General features: G+C 38.9%; 1 protein-coding gene across 3 annotated transcripts in view; it reads left to right on the top strand.

Moving 5' to 3' along the window:
- The window catches only part of UBR1 (ubiquitin protein ligase E3 component n-recognin 1), a 149906-nt gene that overhangs the window by 116719 nt on the left and 13899 nt on the right, over positions 1-19288 (top strand). For 2 of the 3 annotated variants that reach the window (XM_034994128.1, XM_034994130.1), the window contains 6 exons: positions 696-846; positions 7837-7924; positions 9531-9664; positions 12009-12117; positions 13245-13301; positions 15722-15799. In XM_034994128.1, coding sequence (XP_034850019.1) covers positions 696-846; positions 7837-7924; positions 9531-9664; positions 12009-12117; positions 13245-13301; positions 15722-15799 — 617 coding nt within the window. The remainder of the gene's footprint in view (positions 1-695; positions 847-7836; positions 7925-9530; positions 9665-12008; positions 12118-13244; positions 13302-15721; positions 15800-19288) is intronic. The other variant, XM_034994129.1, reaches the window with a different exon arrangement.

Genomic DNA, 19288 nt, shown 5'->3' with positions numbered 1-19288 from the left:
CAAATGGAGCACAAGCAGGTGAGGCAGAGGGAGAGGGAGAAGTGGGCTCCCAGCTCAGCGGGAGGACCCTGGGATCATGACCTGAGCCAAAGGCAGACACTTAACCATCTGAGCCATCCAAGCGCCCTTGTTCTGTGAGTTTCTTGCAGAGGTTTTTCCTCCCTGCAGTGACTTCATTCCTTCAAAATGAGTTCTCTAGAGAGATCATTGATGAGGTTAGGAGCATGGAGTTTGTGGATATGGGTTAGCCAGTATTCTCCATCCCTCATTGCCCAGGACTCTGCCCAGTGGTTGTCACTCCTGTCTTTTGGACTCTTTGAGGAAACTTTGAAAAGAATCCCAGTAACTGCTCCCTATACCCTGAGATTCTGATTTGATTGGACTGGCCTGTGAATCAGTGTTATTTTAAGAGCTCCCCGAGTTATTGTATTGTTGAATCTTCTGAGCCACAGAGAGGATTGAGACCACTACCTAGAACAAGAAGTTTCAGCAAAGGGATAACCTGTTTGGTGATGACTTTTGTTCTCCATTTACGGTACACTATATTCTAAGATATTCTGTTGAATAATTAGGAAAAATATGGTGGTTATAAAAAGCACACACAAACACACTGCAATATCTGATACATATAGTTATAAGATTAGCACATGCTGATCTTTGTTGTCACCCATGTTGATGTCCATTTTCTCTCACAGGTCGGTGCTGTGTTAGCATTTCCATCCTTGTATTGGGATGACACTGTTGATCTGCAGCCTTCGTCAATTAGTTCTTCCTATAACCACCTTTATCTCTTCCATTTGATCACTATGGCACACATGCTTCAGATCCTTCTTACCATAGACACAGGTAAACCTCCCATCACTTGTTAACTGTAAATAATATTTACCCATGGTTTATTGGCAAAATTAATTATTGTGATTAATCATATATATATATTTCTAAGTTGTATGTTATATCTCTTGTTGAATGATCTTTATAGATGTTTCTTTATAGATGCTATTTAAATAAAAAGTCAGAAGAGCTGTGAAAGGGATAATTAGCTAAACCACTTGATTCTCTTAACTTGTGGCTGCTCTCCAAATATACAGGGAAACCATTTGGACCTGCTGTACCCTTTTTCAGATTTCCTAATTTCAGTGTTGGGGATTAGTGTCTCCAATATTTGCCCCACCTCAGTACTTTCAGTCTTTTGATAAGCCTGTTTTTGAAACCATTCTTGATTCCTCCAGCTAGAATGATAACATCATGGAATTATGATGTAGTTATTCTCTTAGACTCTGCTCTTAGTTGAAAGCAAGGTCTGCTTCCTAGGTATCAGTGATCAAGAAGGGCTCCTGAAAATTCAGGTAATTTAGAAAACAGATAATTAAAGTGACTTTAGAACAATGCCTAGCAAAACTAAATATGCATTTATTCTTTGACTTACCAACCCCACTTCTAAGAATCTATCCCAAAGCTATACTGGCAAAAATATGAAAGGATATATGCACATTGTGGTATTATTTGGAATAACAAAAACCCCAGAGATTGGTTGAATATCCTTTGGTATATGCATATAATGGAATGTTCTGCAGCTGTAAAAAGGAATGAGCAAGATCTACTGAAGAAGTAATCCCTAGGAGATACTTACTAAGTGAAAAAAGTGGGGTACAGAAAAGTAGTTGTAGTATAATATCTTTGTATAAGGTATTCTAGGTATATGTATGCATATATATGCTTACATATATTCATATTTACTTACATTTTTTATAAATGAAACAATAGAAGTATAAGCCAAAAACTGAAGAGTTGCCTCTAGGTAAGGTAGAGAGTCAGAGATTTGAGCGAAGACTCTGTGAATGTCTTTTTAACATAGGTTTTTGTTTTTGTTTTTGTTTTAAGATTTTATTTATTTAGGGGTGCCTGGGTGGCTCAGTCGTTAAGCATCTGCCTTCAGCTCAGGTCATGATCCCAGAGGCCTGGGATCAAGCCCCACATTGGGCTCCCTGCTCCATAGGAAGCCTTCTTCTCCCTCTCCTCCTGCTTGTGTTGCCTCTCTTGCTGTGTCTCTCTGACAAATAAATAAATAAAATCTTAAAAATATATATATATTTTATTTATTTATTTGAGAGAGAGAGAGCACATGAGCGCAGGAAGGGGCAGAGGGAGAGGGACAAGCAGGCTCCTCACTGAGCAGGGAGCACTACATGGGGCTCAATCCCAGGACCCCAGGATCATGACCTGAGCCAAAGGCAGATGCTTAACCAACTGAGCCACCCAGGCGTCCCTAAAACACGGTATTTCAACTGTATTTCCCTAATAGGATCTATTCTGACCATAAAAGAACTAGCAAAAAAAAATCATTAAACTGAATTCATATTAGTGGTACAAATGGTATTAGGTACTAGTATTGTTATTTTGAAATTAATTTAGGTAATTTTCAGGATAAACCAAGTAAGTGTTTGTGTTAATGTCACTGGGACCCAAGATTTTCAATGTAGGAAGGAGGAGACATAAGAATAAATTCAGAACTGTGCATTCTGAAGTATGCTTCAAGTAATAGATATTCTTATTGAAAAATAATTAACTGAGGGTACTCATTTAAAATAAAGCATATCAAGGACACCTGGCTGGCTCAATTGTAAGAGCATGCAACTCTTGGTCATGAGTTCCAGCCCCACATTGGGTGTAGAGGTTACTTAAATAAATAAAACTTAAAAAATAAAATAAAATAAAGGGGTACCTGGTGGCTCAGTCGGTTAAGCATCTGCCTTCAGCTCAGGTCATGATCCCAGGGTCCTGGGATTGAGCCCCGCATCAGGCTCCCTGTTCAGCAGGGAGTCTGCTTCTCCCTCTGCCCCTCCCCCTGTTAGTGCTCTCTCTCTCTCAAATAAATAAAATCTTTTAAAAAATAATTAAAGCATATCAGAGGGGAGGTGAGTGGGGGGAATGGGTGAAATAGGTGAAGGGGATTAAAAGTACACATATAAGGAGCACTGAATAATGATGTATAGAATGGCTGATTCATTGTATTGTACACCTGGAACTAATCTAACACTATGTTAACTATGTTGGAATTAAAATGAAAAACCTTTAAAAAAAGAATAAATTCAGAAAAGTTAAGTAAAACCCAATAATTTCCCAGCCAGAATTCTAGCAAGTTATTATGTGGATATCAACAAATTGATTCTAAAGTTTATATGAAAAGGAGAAAGATCCAGAATAGCCAACTCAGTACTGAAGCAGAAGAACAAAGTCAGAGGACTGACATTACCTGACTTCAAGACTTACTATAAAGCTACTGGAATCAAGGCAGTGAAAAAACAGACCAAAAGATTAATGGACCAGAATAGAGAGCCCAAAAAATCTATACACGTCAATACAGTTAACTGTATTGTGTAACTTTGATTAAGGAGCAAAGACAAATGGAGCCAAGATAGCCTGATTTTCAACAAACGTTGCTGTAACAGCTGGACACCCACACATAAGACAGAGACACAGATCTTACAACCTTTGTAAAAGTTAACTAAAAATGGGGATGCCTGGGTGGCGCAGTCGGTTAAGCGTCTGCCTTCGGCTCAGGTCACGATCCCAGGGTCCTGGGATTGAGTCCTGCATCAGGCTCCTTGCTTAGCAGGGAACCTGCTTCTCCCTCTGCCTGCCGCTTCCCCTGCTTGTGCGCTTGCTCTCTATCTCTCTCTGATAAATAAATAAAAATCTTTTAAAAAAAGTTAACTAAAAATGGTTAATTAAAAAAAAAAATGGTTGGGGCGCCTGGGTGGCTCAGTTGGTTAAGCCACTGCCTTCTGCTCAGGTCATGATCCTGGAGTCCCGGGATCAAGTCCCACATCGGGCTCCCTGCTCAGCAGGGAGTCTGCTTCTCCCTCTGACCCTCCTCCCTCTCATGCTCTCTGTCTCTCATTCTCTCTCTCACAAATAAATCTTAAAAAAAAAAAAAAATGGTCGATAGGCCTGAATGTAAAACACAAAACTATATAAAACTATTAGAAGTTAGTGTAGGAGAAAACCTAGATGACCTTGAGGTTTGCAGTGACTTTTTAGATACAAAGCCAAAGGTACAGTCCATTAAAGAAGTAATTGATAAACTGGACTTCATTACAATTAAAAACTTCTGCTCTGCAAAAGACAATGTTGAGAATAAAAAGATAAGCCACGAACTAAGAGAAAATATTTGCAAAAGACACATGTGATTAACTCTTCTATAAAATATACAGTTAACAATTCAACAATAAGAAAATAACCTGATTAAAAATAAGTAAAAGACACCTCACCAAAGAAGATCTGCAGATGGCAAGTAAGCTTATGAAAAGATGTTCAATATCATAAGTCATTAGGGAATTGCAAATTAAAACAAGATATCACTATGCACCTATTAGAATAGTTAAAATCCAGGGCGCCTGGGTGGCTCAGTCATTAAGCGTCTGCCTTCGGCTCAGGTCGTGATCCCAGGGTCCTGGGATTGAGTCCACATCGGGCTCCCTGCTCCGCGGGAAGCCTGCTTCTCCCTCTCCCACTCCCCCTGCTTGTGTTCCTGCTCTCGCTGTCTCTCTCTCTGTCAAATAAATAAATCTTTAAAAAAAAAGAATAGTTAAAATCCAAAACACTGACAACACTGAGTACTGGTGAGGATGTAGAATAACATGAATTCTCATTTTCATTGCTGAAAGGAAGGAATGCCATGCCATTTTGAGATGCAGTTGGGCACTTTCTTACAAAGCTGAACATACACCTACTGTGTGATGCAGCAGTCGTGCTCTGTGGTATCTACCCAAATGAACTGAAAACCTATGTCCATACAGAAGCCTACACACAGATGTTTATAGCAGCTTTATTCATAATTTCCAAAATTTCGAAGCAACCACATGTTCTTCAGTGGGTGAATGAATAAACAAACTGTGGTACATCCAGACAATGGAATATTCTTCAGCACAAAAAGAAACAAGCATTCAAACAATGAAGAGGCATGGAGGAAGCTTAAATGTGTATTACTTCATGAAAGAAGCAGATCTGAAAAGGCTGCATACTATATGATTCCAACTACAATTGACCCTTGAATGACACAGGTCTGAACTGAGAGGGTCTACTTATATGGGTTTTTTTTTTCAATAAATGCAGTATAGTACTATAAATGTATTTTATGATTTTCTTAATAAATTTTCTTTTCTCTAGCTTATTTTATTGTAAGAATACAGTATACAACATACAAAATAGGGCTCCTAGGTGGCTCAGTCGGTTAAGCATCTGCCTTCAGCTCAGGTCATGATCCCAGTGTCCTGGGATCGAGCCCTGCATCAGACTCCCTGCTCAGTGGGGAGTCTGCTTCTCCGTCTCCCTCTGCCTGCTGCTCATCTGCTTGTGCTCTCTCTCTCTCTGGCAAATAAATAAAATCTTTTAAAAAATAAAATAAAAAATAACATACAAAATATACAACATGTAGCATATATATATAAAATACATATATAAAATATGTTTTAATTGACTAGATATGTTATCAGTAAGGCTTCCAGTCAACAGTAGGCTGTTAGTAAGGTTTTTAGAGCATCAAAAGATAATAGGTAGATTTTTTACTGTGCCAGGGGTCAGCACCCTTAGCCCCCGGTGTTGTTCAAGGGTCACCTGTATATGACATTCTGGAAAAGGCAAAGCTTTGAAGACAGTAAAAATAACCATGATTGCCAGAAGTTAGGGGAGAGAGATGGGTGAATAGGCAGAGCACAGAGGATTTTTAGGGCAGTGAAACTACTCTGTATGATACTATAATAGTGGATACATGTTACTATGTATCTGTGAAAACCAATAGAATGTACAGCACCAGGAATGAACCCTAATGGTAACTGTGGACTTTGGATGATAATAATGTATCAGTATAGGTTCATTGATTGTGACAAATGTACCACGCTGGTGCTAGGTGTCCATAGTCACAGATGATGATGGATTTGTGGGGACAGCAAGTGTATGGGAACTCTGTAATTTCCACTGAGCTCTGTAATGAACCTAAAACTGCTTTAAAAAATAAAGTTTATTAAAAAAAATAAAGTTTATTAATTTAAAAAAATCTTGTTACATGGGTGTTTGCATTTATCAAAACTCATCAAATGGTACTTTTAATATTTGTGTATTTCATTGCATATAAAATTTACCTCAATCATGTACAAATATTGAACTATTATATTTAAATTTGAAATATCAATATGATAATATATTTTAATCTTTTTTAAAAAGGGGTGCCTGGGTGGCTCAGTCTGTTAAACGTCTGCCTTTGGCTCAGGTCATGATCCCAGGTCCTGGGAACTAGCCCCGCTTCGGGCTCTCTGCTCAGTGGGGAGCCTGCTTCTCCCTCTTCCTCTGCTGTTTTACTGCTTGTGCTCTGTTTCTGTCTCTCTCTCTGTCAAATAAATAAAATGTTTTTAAAAAAATAAACTAGCCATTTATATCCTTTAAAAAAAAATAAAAAATAAATTTAAAAAGTATGTATTTCCTAAAGAGACCCTAATTGGAAAGGAGAAAAACTAGCAATATCCAACCAAAGTAAGAACGGGGTAATTTTAATTGTTGTCTTTCAGATGAATTAATGTATATTTTTAAAAAGCATTTTTGAAGCAAGAGAGTGCTGTTCAAATGGGATGTAACCATCTTTTACATTGAACTACAAGGTTGGCATTTTTATCCCCATTTTAATATAATAAAACTGAAGTTCACAGAACTTAAGTGGCTTAACCAGAGTTTTAACTACTCTGTTGGGTGAGTTAGCAATTGCTGGAAGGGTTTAGGATGGTTTCCTTAAGGATAGATTAATGGAGGAAAATTACCTTACAAGGTTTTTTAATTTTTATTTATTTATTTATTTAAAGATTTTATTTATTTGACAGAGAGAGACAACAGCGAGAGAGGGAACACAAGCAGGGGGAGTAGGAGAGGGAGAAGCAGGCTTCCCGTGGAGCAGGGAGCCCGATGTGGGACTCGATCCCAGGACCTTGGGATCATGACCTGAGCCGAAGGCAGACGCTTAACGACTGAGCCACCCAGGCACCCCGCAAGGTTCTTTTTAATGTGTTTCATTGCTTGAGCATGAAGGCAGGACAGCAACCTACTTCCCTTTCTAGAGTCTGAATTTCTACCTGTTAGCTAAGACTCCTAGGAACCCAGAGCAGATGACCACTAATTTCTTTACCTGGTCATATTACAGTGAGATAAATATTTATTTATTTTTTAAAGATTTATTTATTTGAGAGAGGGAGAGAGAGAATCTCAAGCAGACTCCCTGCTGAGCATGGAGCCTGATGCAGCACTCGACCCAGGGCTCGACCTTATGACCCTTAAGATCACAACCTGAGCCAAAACCAAGAGTTGGACACGACCAACTGTGCCACTCAGGCACCTCTGAGATAAATATTTATTAAATATCCATGTGATTCTGCCCTATTTGTTTCTTCACCTAATATACTGATAAAGTTTACCTAACAGTTCTAATATTTAAAATCAGCTATTTATCCATTCATAAAAAAATAAAATAAAATCAGTTTGTTTTGTTTTTTTTTTTTTATTCATGAGAGACACAGAGAGAGAGAGGGGCAGAGGGAGAAGCAGGCTCCCAAGGAGCAGGGAGCCCGATGCGGGACTCGATCCCAGGACGCTGGGATCATGACCTGAGCCGAAGGCAGACGCTTAACCATCTGAGCCACCCAGGCGCCCTAAAATCAGCTATTTAGATTGAGAACAAGGAAAAGAACCTCAGTTGAGTTGACATTGTTTATTATCCTGGAACCATGAAATTGAGGTGTAATTATAAATTGAATAGCAAATTCATAGATTTATCTTTCAGAATTTCTTTTTCAGATCTTCCCCTTGCTCAGGTTCAAGAAGAGAGTGAAGAGGCTCGTTCTGCATCTTCTTTCTTGGCAGAAGTTTCTCAATATACAAATGGGTGAGTAGCAGCCCATTAGTCCAACCTATTTGAATGTTGTTTTAATAATTCTACCTTTTAGTTCAGTTGTTTGGCAGAATAACTTTTGAATCATTTTAATTCCAGTTTTTAAAAATTAGTTGAGGGTTTTTGAAATAACAGGTACCCATTTGTTTGTTTCTGAGACTGAAACAAGTTTGGATACATCTTTACTCTTGTAAATTGTTCTGGGAACATTGGCAAAAAATGATAGAATTTTAACAAATGTCAGCATTTAGAATTTAAATAAATGTAGAAAATAGAAAATAGGTCATCCTTTTAAAGCAATCTATACAGTTGATGCACTTTACTAAATAGAGGTTTTTTGTTTGTTTTTTTTTAAAGATTTTATTTATTTATTTGACAGAGAGAGGGAACACGAGCAGGGGGAGTGGGAGAGGGAGAAGCAGGCTCCCCACAGAGCAGGGAGCCCGATGCGGGACTCGATCCCAGGACCCTGGGACCATGACCCGAGCCGAAGGCAGTCGCTTAACCAACTGAGCCACCCAGGCGCCCTAAATAGAGGTTTTTTAAGACTGTTCTCTAACATGTGAAATACCTTGGCAGTGCAGAAGCTAAAACCAAAAATATAATAGGAGTGCCCTGCTGAGCTTCACTTGCTACCACACTCTCTCATCTTTGTTTTCACCTTCTTCACCATTTTTTATTTAGTTGGGTTTTCTGTTTCATTTTGGTTTTTCGTTTAGGCACTGAAGGTTGTGGAGGGGGTTGCAGAAGAGAGAGAGAAAAAGAGTGTGTGTGTGTGTGTGTGTGTGTTACTAGACTTTATTTTTTAGAGCTGTTTTAGGGTTACAGAAAAACTGAACAGAAAGTACAAAGCATTCCCGTTTACTCCCTCCCCTCACAGGTTTCTCCTGTGATTAACATCTTGCATTAGTAGATTTGTTAAAGATGACAAACAAGTATCAATACATTGCTATTAACTAAAGTCTATAGTTTACATTAGGGTTCACTTTTTTGTGGTAGCATTATAAGTATCATATAGAATAGTTTCATTGCCCTGTGAATCACCAATTTGAATACAGAAATCAAGAAAGTATTAATTTTTTTTTAGCTAACTTAACTCCTTTGGTTAGTTATTGATAAATATATCTGATTCACATTTCATCGTAAGGGTTAGGAAAATGAAGATAATAGTTATTTGCCTTAAAAATCTACATGGTAAAAGATGCAAGGTCTGTGGTTTTCTTTAGGAAACTTAGAAGATTTAAAGACAGAAGCTACTGCCAGTTAAATATTTTGTATTAAATGGATAAAAAATATTTAAATATTTAGCTGTGTTTTTTTTTTTTTTAAAGATTTTATTTATTTATTTGACAGAGAGAGAGATAGTGAGAGCAGGAACACAAGCAGGGGGAGTGGGAGAGGGAGAAGCAGGCTTCCCGCGGAGCAGGGAGCCCGATGCGGGGCTCGATCCCAGGACCCTGGGATCATGACCTGAGCTGAAGGCAGACGCTTAACGACTGAGCCATTCAGGCGCCCCTTTAGCTGTGTTTTTAAAGGGGGATGTGTCTAGAGTTTTAGTCTGATCAGTATTCTGTTCTATTCTGGAATTATTTCCCCCCAGCTGCATTGGATGTGGTGTTCCTGGCTGGTATTTGTGGGTCTCATTGAAGAATGGCATCACCCCTTACCTTCGCTGTGCTGCATTGTTTTTCCACTATTTACTTGGAGTAACTCCACCTGAAGAACTGCTTACCAGTAAGTAGGAAAATGAAATCTCAAAGTAGCAAATAAGGGATTTTTCTTTTCTTTATCTTCAGCCTCAAAAATATAAGGTGGGGACAGGCAAGAACCACTTCTCTATTCCCTATCTTTTTCATCAGCGTTCACTCCCGACATATGTGCCTCTGCCTGGTGTAGGTTAAAGGTGAGACCAAAAATGAGATTAGCCTCATAAATATGCAAAACCTACTCATGGCTCCTATCTATGTATCGTTCATGTACTTAAGCTTATAAGATGTCTGCACACACAATATAACTGAAAGGATATGCAGAAAATTAGAAACATTGGTTACCTTTAGGGAAGAGAATGTTTTGGCTAAGTAGGAGGAAAACTTTATTGTATACTCTGTTATTTGAATTTTGAACATATGATTATTACAAAAGAACTAAAATGCTGCTAGGAGAGGCCTGTTGGAACAAACCCAGGATACGTATATCTGAGTAACAACCATTTCCTTTCTTCTTTACTTGCCTTAAATCTAGATCAAAGTAGACAAGGCTTCCTTGTGGCCTTGTATGGGTAAAAATCTGAACGTTTGTATGATTTGGAAGCTTCACCAAAATTGTTCAGAGAGTTTTGCTTTTGTCCTTTGAGATTAAGTTGAACGGGTCAGCTTTACTGGCTATCACCTTCTTTATCTTGAACTTAGTTCGGTAGGGCTTATTTGATCAAGGTTTGTTCTGATTCTATATACAGGCATACCTTGTTTTATTGTGCATCACTTTATTGTGCTTTGCAGATACTGTGTTTTTTACAGATTGGAAGTTTGTGGCAAGCCTGTGGCAAGCAAGTCTGTCAGCACCATTTTTCCAACAGCATTTGCTCACTTCATGTCTGTGCCACATTTTGATTATTCTTGCAATATTTCAAATTTTTTCATTATTATATTTATTAGGGTGATCTGTGGTGATTGATTATGACTGGCTGAAAGCTCAGATGATGGTTAGCATTTTTTTAGCAATATTTTTAATTAAGGTCTGTACATTGTTGTTTTAGACCTAATGCTCTTGCACACTAAATAGACTACAATCTAGGGGCACCTGGGTGGCTCAGTCATTAAGCATCTGCCTTCGGCTCAGGTCATGATCCCAGGGTCCTGGGATCGAGCCCCACATCGTCCTGCTCCGCAGGAAGCCTGCTTCTCCCTCCCCCACTACCCCTGCTTGTGTTCCCTCTCTCGCTGTGTCTCTCTCTGTTAAATAAATAAATAAAAATCTTAAAAAAAAAAAAAGACTACAATCTAGTAGAAACATAACTTTAATATGCCCTGGGAAACCAGAAGTTCACTTGACTTGCTTCACTCTGATACTAGCTTTATTGTGGCAGTCTGGAACTGAACCCGCAATTATCTCCACAGTATGCCTATAAATGGGGGGCTACTTTCCAAGTAGTTGTCTGTACAGATGTGTTGTTTGCATTTTTAGAAAATCATGTATTAATTTATCTAGCCGGTGCTGTAATACAACAGTGAGTAAGATTAAGTCTTTTACTGGGAGGAGACTAAATGTATACAAACAGATAAATGTATGTAATACAACGTCAAGTGGTGATAAGTGCTACCAAGAAAAATAAAGCAGGTTGTGGGGATAGAGAGTGCTGGGCTGGAGTAATACTTTTAGTAGATAGTCATAGAAGACTGCTCTTTGAGGACACTTCGAGCAAAGAGATGTTGAAATAAAGATGGGGTTGAACTGGACAGAGAGTTAAAGGAAGAGTATTCCTAAGCAGAAGGAACACTAAATGCAAAGGCTTTGTTTGACATCATCAAAGAATAGTAAAGAGATGAGTGTAGCTGAAGCATAATGAGAGGACGAGGGTGGTAGGAGATGAGGTTCAAGAGGCAGCCAGGGGCAGATCATGTAGGGCCTTTATGTGTTTTGATAAGGACTTTGTGTTTTTTCCCTTTTGGTGGTGTGACATTGGAGAAACCTTATCAGGAGAATGAATCAGATTTGTGTTTTGAAAGAATCACTGTGTCTTATTTGTCACCCAGTTTTATAGAGTATAGAAATGAACATAAACAGGGATGCCTGGGTGGCTCAGTTGGTTAAGCGACTGCCTTCGGCTCAGGTCATGATCCTGGAGTCCTGGGATCGAGTCCTGCATCGGGCTCCCTGCTGAGCAGGGAGTCTGCTTCTCCCTCTGACCCTCCCCTTTCTCATGTGTGCGCTCTCTCTCACTCATTCTCTCTCTCTCAAATAAATAAAATCTTAAAAAAAAAAAAAGAAAGAAATGAACATAAACAATGAAGAAATTCTATTCACAGGTTGACCAGATAAGAATAATGTGCTTATTAAATGTATTTTTATTCTCTTGCAGATCCTGCAGAAGGAGAGTACAGTGCACTCTGTAGCTATCTATCTTTACCCACAAATTTGTTCCTGCTTTTTCAGGAATATTGGGATACTGTAAGACCCCTCCTCCAGAGGTACTGTGAGGGCAAAATATCATTGTTGGGTCATTATACAGTTTGGAAATTTTAAATTAAAATTATTTGCTAAGCTTTTAGATTGATTAGACTTGATTAAAGTGGGTAACAAAAATATAGGAGATTCCTAATTCACACACTCAATGAATTAGACATAAGTCCAGCAGCCATGGGCAGCTGGACTTTGTACTTGTCCCACCGTGATTACCATTCCTTGTACTACTCTTCCCTGCAGCTGCCATTTCTTGCCAGTATCCACTATTGACCCCAGCCCCTGGGCTCTAATAACACCACAATTTCCTTTTGTTCCTCCAGCCTGGGAGAGGTGGTGGCTTCCTGTTATTGGCTAATCTTTGGGTTGCCTTGCTTTTTTCTCTCCTTCTGTCAGCCCTTGGATTGGATTTGCAGCCCTTCTGCCACCTTTATTACCAATTCCTGGTATTAAATTCCATCTTCAGAATGGTTTCTGTTTTTCTAGCAAGACTTTGATTGATTAACCCTTTAAAAAAGAGATGAATAGGGGTGCCTGAGTGGCTCAGTCGTTAAGCATCTGCCTTCGGCTCAGGTCATGATCCCAGGGTCCTGGGATCGAGCCCCGCATCGGGCTCCCTGCTTCTCCCTCTTCTCCCTGCCTGTGCTCTCTCTTGCTATCTCTGTCTCCTCAAATAAATAAATAAAATCTTAAAATAAATAAAAATTAAAAAGATGAATAAAAGAAAGGGGGAAAATAAATAGGCAGACACAAAAACGAAGGGAAGAAAAGCAAAGGGGTAAGATGTGAGATAGAAGTCTAGCTGAGGGCGGGCGCCTGGGTGGCTCAGTTGGTTAAGCGACTGCCTTCGGCTCAGGTCATGATCCTGGAGTCCCGGGATTAAGTCCTGCATCGGGCTCCCTGCTCAGCAGGGAGTCTGCTTCTCCCTCTGACCCTCCTGCCTCTCATGCTCTCTGTCTCTCATTCTCTCTCTCTCAAATAAATAAATAAATAAAATCTTTAAAAAAAAAAAAAAAGTCTAGCTGAAGGAACATGGAAAGAAGGGACAGAAGGATTTGGAATGGGTGGCTCATTGATGAACATTGCGCTGAAGTTGTGATGACCTGTTTGCTTTTCTCTTGGCTCCCCCATATAGGTGGTGTGCAGATCCTGCGTTACTAAACTGTTTGAAGCAGAAAAGCACCGTAGTCAGGTTGGTTTTACTTCTCAATCCTCCCCTCCCCCTCAACCATCTACAGGTTGTGTTTCCAAAAGTAGTTGGTTTGTGGAACATGCTTTCCAGTCTGTCTTCTTCATTCTCACTCAGTACATTGTTTCCTACGTTTCTGTTAGGTCTTTGCCAGAAATTGGATTCTTCCTACAGTTGATTTTTTTCTTGGAGTGGCTATCCTTTCCCTCTTAAATTGTTTGACCCCACCAGCTCCTCTTCCTTAAGCTCGTACATGCTTTTTTTTTTTTTTTTTTAAGATTTTATTCATTTATTTGACAGAGAGAGACACAGCGAGAGAGGGAACACAAGCAGGGGGAGTGGGAGAGGGAGAAGCAGGCTCCCCACGGAGCAGGGAGCCCGATGTGGGACTCGATCCCAGGACCCTGGGATCATGACCTGAGCCGAAGGCAGACGCTTAACGACTGAGCCACCCTGGCGCCCCTCGTACATGCTTATTAAAAGGCACAGGAGGAGATGGCATCTTGGAGCTGCCGGTTTATTAAAGTCAGAAAGTAGTAACAGTATTCCTATGCACCACTTTTTTCCTTTTGAGAATAGAGTAAGATATAAATAGAACTATTCCCTCTTCCCCTTCCCTTCCGATCTGTATACTTAGAGATGACCCAACAAAACTGTTCTTCAGCCCTCCTCTCTCCCTTAAGTTATGTCTCAATCAAAATCCACCTCTCCCTCAAAGACAAATTCAAATGTGACCTCCTCCTGCAAGTCTGCTCTAGTAATATCCTCTCAGCTGTGTGTGTGCATGTGTGCCTGCCAGCTCCACAAAGCACTAAACAGTAAACTCACCAGGGACCAGACTGCATGCTTATTTTCTTTGTATCCTCTCCTGGGCCTGCTTTCTGTTATGTATGTGTCGGATTTTTATTCCAGTTGAATTGCATCAGTAAACAAGCAGAGCAATTGACCCCCAACCTTAAATGCTAACATCAGTACCATTTTTCCATGGCTAAAGCAAACATTGTGACACAATGTGCATTTGCCACCTTCTCTTTTCATCTTTCTTACCCCTTGAACTAACTTCCCCTTTACTGTAAATGTACATATGCTACCTACTCCTAACCCAACTTTAGTGATTTAGAGATTATAGATCGGCTTTTATAACTTAAATACAGTAGTATTCACATCACCAAGAAAAGAAAGAGAGAAAAGTTTAAAAGATCAGTACTTATTTTAAAACTGTTAATCTCACACAGTTTTCCCTTTATTTCAGTTCATTGTGTGCCTTTTAGAGAACTACTATTTCCTCAGCATGGTGCTAAAATACTTAAGGAGAGTTAAAAGACCTAACACAGCTTTTTGGTCATGGGTAATTTACAACCTAATTATGTACATAAACTAAAGACATAAAATAGTATATGGAATATATTGTTAATGCTATAGAAATTTAAAGAGTAAAAGATTCTTAATGATGCAAAGTTAGTCTTAGAGGAGATAATTTTTAGCTGAACTTAGAAGGAATTATAGAATTTAAGTTGATCTGGGAGGCGCCTGAGTGGCTCAGTCTGTTAAGGATCTGCCTTTGGCTCAGGTCATGATCTTGGGGTCCTGGGATCAAGCCCCGCATCAGGCTTTCCCTGCTCAGCAGCATGTCTGCTTCTCCTTCTGCCTCTGTGATCTCTCTTGCTTTCACTCTCTCTCAAATAAAATAATAATAATAATTTTAAAAAAGAATTTAAGTTAATTGGGGTTTGAGGATAGAATTTCCACGTGATTGAGATGATGTTCCCAGGGCATGCATGCAAGGCTTTTACTGTATCTGTATTGTGTGGTAAGAATGAATAATAATATTTGCAAACATGTTTTCAACATAATACTAAGTGTATTATGTTCCACTTCAATATCTTATTGAGTCTTCAACGGCTGTGAGTTTCCTCCATACTATTATTTATATTTAACATTTCTTAAATCAGCATGAATCTTTATATTTCTCTCTCCCCACCATCTCAAAAATGTGTTATTAAATTGATGGTATGCCTTATGGCTGAGAAAGTATAATATGTCCATCCTCTATTTACAGACCAGGAAATACAGGCTAGGGTTCAGTGACTTGTCAGATATCAGAGAATTTAGGATTTGTAGCGAGGTCTGTCTGATTTCAAAGGCTGTGTTCTTTATATTACCTTCCTAGCCATCATGGAAATCTAGCTAGAACAATTTAGTCTTAGGAAATAGTGGAAGTTGAGTTTGGAAAGGAAACCAGATGATGAAAGATTTGAAATTCTAGGCTGAAAAACTTGGATTTAATGTAGTCAACAGGAGGAATTACTGTGGGTTTCAAGTATGGATCCTTTTGTTATTTTTAAAATACTCTTTACTTGGTCAATTTTTGGCATGGGCTTATTTACTCAGAAGTAAAATTGTCTTTTAAATTACATTTCTAGATACCCTAGAAAAAGAAATAGTTTGATAGAGCTTCCTGATGACTATAGCTGTCTCCTAAATCAAGCTTCTCATTTCAGGTAAGAAGAAATATATTTCTAAAAAATTTTTAAGCTTGCAGTTGGTATGCACCACCACTAGTAGACTTTTTTAAAGTGACCACAGAGCATCCTTTACAACAGTGATTGTCAATTTCTTTATTATTGAGGTGAGAACCATAAAACAAACAATTAATGATGATAAAGTATACAATTTAGTGCTATTTAGTGTATTCACAGTGTTGTGCAACCACCACCTCTCTCTGGTTTCAAAACTTTTTCACCATGCCAGAGAAACACCTTGTATCCACTAAGTAATTGCTCCCCATTTCCCTCTTTCCCGATCCCCTGGTAAGCAATAATCTGCTTCCTGTCTCTGTGGATCTGCCTACTCTGGATATATCCTATAAAAGGAGTCATATAACATATGACCTTTTGTGTCTGGCTTCTTTCACTTAGTATAGCTTTTGAGGTCATCCAAAGTTGTAGCATGTATTCAGTCCTTTGTTGGCTAAGTAATATTCCACTGTAGGGACACCTGGCTGGCTTAGTCGGTGGATCATGCAGCTCTTGATCTTAGGGTTGTGAGTTTGAGCCCCATGTTAGGTGTAGAGATTACTTAAAAATAAAATCTTAAAAATAACAATGATAATGTTCCATTGTATGTATATACCAGAGTTTGTTTATCCATTTATCTATTGATGAGCATTTAAACATCTTTTCATGTGCTTGTTGGACATTTGTTTATGTTCTTTGGAGAAATGTCTGTTCAAGTCCTTTGTCCATCTTGTAATTGGACTGTCTGTTTTGTTGTTGAGTTGTAAGAGTTCTTTATATTGAAGGGGAGGAAAGAGGGTCAGAGTGTCCTTTTTGCACCTGCTGTTTCTTAGGTAACTTTAATTCAAAATAATCTGTATGCCAAAGTGGCATATTTTGAGGTGGCCTCTTCTGTTCTCTTTCAGTATATTCTGGATATTCAGCCCTTATCAGATTTTTATTTTGCAAATATTTTCTCCCATTCTATAGGTTGTGTTTTCATATTCTTCATAATGTTTTCAATACATAAAAGTTCATTTTATCTATTTTTTTGTTTGTTTCTTGTGCTTTTGGTGTCAAAACTAAGACTTCATTGCCAAATCTGAGGTCATGAAGATTTACCCCTTTGTTTTCTTTCAATAGTTTTGTAGTTTTAGCTCTATATTTAGACTGTGGATTTGTTTTTTAAGATTTGATTTATTTATTAGAGAGAAAGAGCACAAGCAGGGGGGAGCGGGAGAGGGAGAAAGAAGCAGGCTCCCCGCTGAGCAGGGAGCCTGATGTGGGCTCGATTCCAGGACCCTGAGGCGAAGGCAGAGGCTTAACCGACTGAGCCACCCAGGCACCCCTACACTGTGGATTTGTTTGAGTTAATTTTTGGAATGAGACAGGAGGTCCAACTTCATTCTTTCTTTCATGTGGTTTCCAGTTATTCCAGCACCATTTTTTAAAAGACTTTGTTCCCTCATTGGATAATCTCAGTACCCACATTGAAAATCAGTTTGTCATAGATGTTTGGGTTTCTTTCTAAAGTCTATTCTGTTGGTCTATATGTCTATCCTTATGCTAACACCACACTTTTAAATTACCATAGCTTTGTAGTAAGTTTTGAAATTTAACCTGTCAGGCTTCCAACTTTTTCTTTTTCAGTGTTGCTTTGACTGTGAATAGGCCATACTTTTCTGCTTCTTTGTAAGCTCTGTTAGTTTTGTTGAGAATTGGACATTTTGATTATTGTAGTAGCTCTTTAAATCAGATTCTACCCCCTCCCCAAGAATTGCCACCATTGCTTGATAAAGGCTACGGGTGTCTCTTCAGTGACTTTTCCAAACTCTTTTTTGCAAAGACTGTATTTCGTATTGTGTGTTCACCGAAGTCTCTGTTCCATTATCTCTGCAGTCAGCCAGTGAACTGACAGATTTCCTTAAATTTCTGGATCCAGTAAGAAAAGTGAAGAGAAGAAGAAAATATAAAGAATATTCTGTCTCTTTAAATTCCCTCTACCATCACTGCCAAGAAAGTCACTTCAGCCCATAGGGGTTGAAACAATGGCCAGTCTCTGCATCAGCCCTTCAGTGAGCTGCCAGGCAGAACTAAACACACAACCATGATTTTTGAGGCCAATGTCTCTATTACCCATCCTGGCACCAGCAAGCCACCACCCCCATAGCTACCTGCTATAGGGCTGGGGGATAGGAGGTGGTAGCCACTACACAGAAAGCCAAAATTCATTGAAATTTTCCAGCCTCTTCGTTAAGCACTGCTGTGGATGCTGCAAGTGTTCACCTAGATTCCAAATTCCAAAATAGTTGCTTCAGACAGTTCTTGCCAGATCAACAGTTGTATTGGTAAAGGAAGCAATTCCTGGAGCTCATAACTCTACCATCTTATAGGATATCTCCCCCTCAACTTTTTTTTAAAGCTACAGGAGCCTTTTTTTTTTCTTTTAGCATTCTAAGAATCATCATTTATTCGTGTATCTTTTAACAGTGTTTTACGTGTAGAATTGTGGTCAGTACATCCATCCACTGAAATAACACTGTTCTCAACTTCATAAACAAGTAGTTCTCTTAGAAATATCTTTTATGCATATCTCTTTAGCACCATTTTATGTACATTACAGTGAGGTGACCATATCCTCACTGAAATAACGCTGAAGAACCCTTTTTCTCCCAAGCAAAATCTTATATGGAATCCCATAGTAACAGTAAAACAGGTAATAGCATTGTGGCTCAAGTTTAAGCCTGGGTACTAGAGAGAATAGTACACCTCCTTAGCCTTTTCTGATACTGTGTTCCCCCCTACCTCAATCAAATTAAACACCACACTAAAGCAGTGTTTCTCAGACTTTCTTTCATCTTCCTCTTCCCTTTCACTGATTACTTTCAAATAAAAAAAAATCTGGATGATGACAAATAAGAAATACAATAAACAAGTTACATTATATTCATTACTAATATCATGTATGAATTACCTGTTAGTTGCTTTTGTAAGAAAACAGCATGAGCTTAAACACATGATTCTATATGCTAAAGTAATATCCTATAAAGTTAACAGTTTACACTTACCTTGCTATAATATGATGTAAGTTATTCAAATAACATAAATTCATGAGCTGCACACCACCAATATAATGTCCCTGAATGGAGAAATTATATTCATACCCACCTTAGCCATTGGTGTGTGAATATTTCATATTTGAATCACAATGCATCATGTCTTAAAAATAATAGGCTAAAATTACTATTGATGCAATTATGTATCCTTGACACTGAGGTGGCATCACACCACCACCCATAGCAAATCATTAATAATGATGACATATTAGCAGTAACTTGTAATTAAAAGGCAAGAATCTGGGGTGCCTGGGCGGCTCAGTTGTTAAGCGTCTGCCTTCGGCTCAGGTCATGAACCCAGGGCCCTGGGATCGAGTCCCGCATCGGGCTCCCTGCTCTGTGGGAAGCCTGCTTCTCCTTCTCCCACTCCCCCTGCTTG

This window comes from Mirounga leonina, unplaced genomic scaffold (assembly GCF_011800145.1).
Source record: "Mirounga leonina isolate KUSES-001 unplaced genomic scaffold, KU_Mleo_1.0 Mir_91, whole genome shotgun sequence".
Lineage (NCBI taxonomy): Eukaryota > Metazoa > Chordata > Mammalia > Carnivora > Phocidae > Mirounga > Mirounga leonina.
Note: the sequence above shows the minus strand (reverse complement) of the source record. Positions and strands in the feature narration are given on the sequence as shown.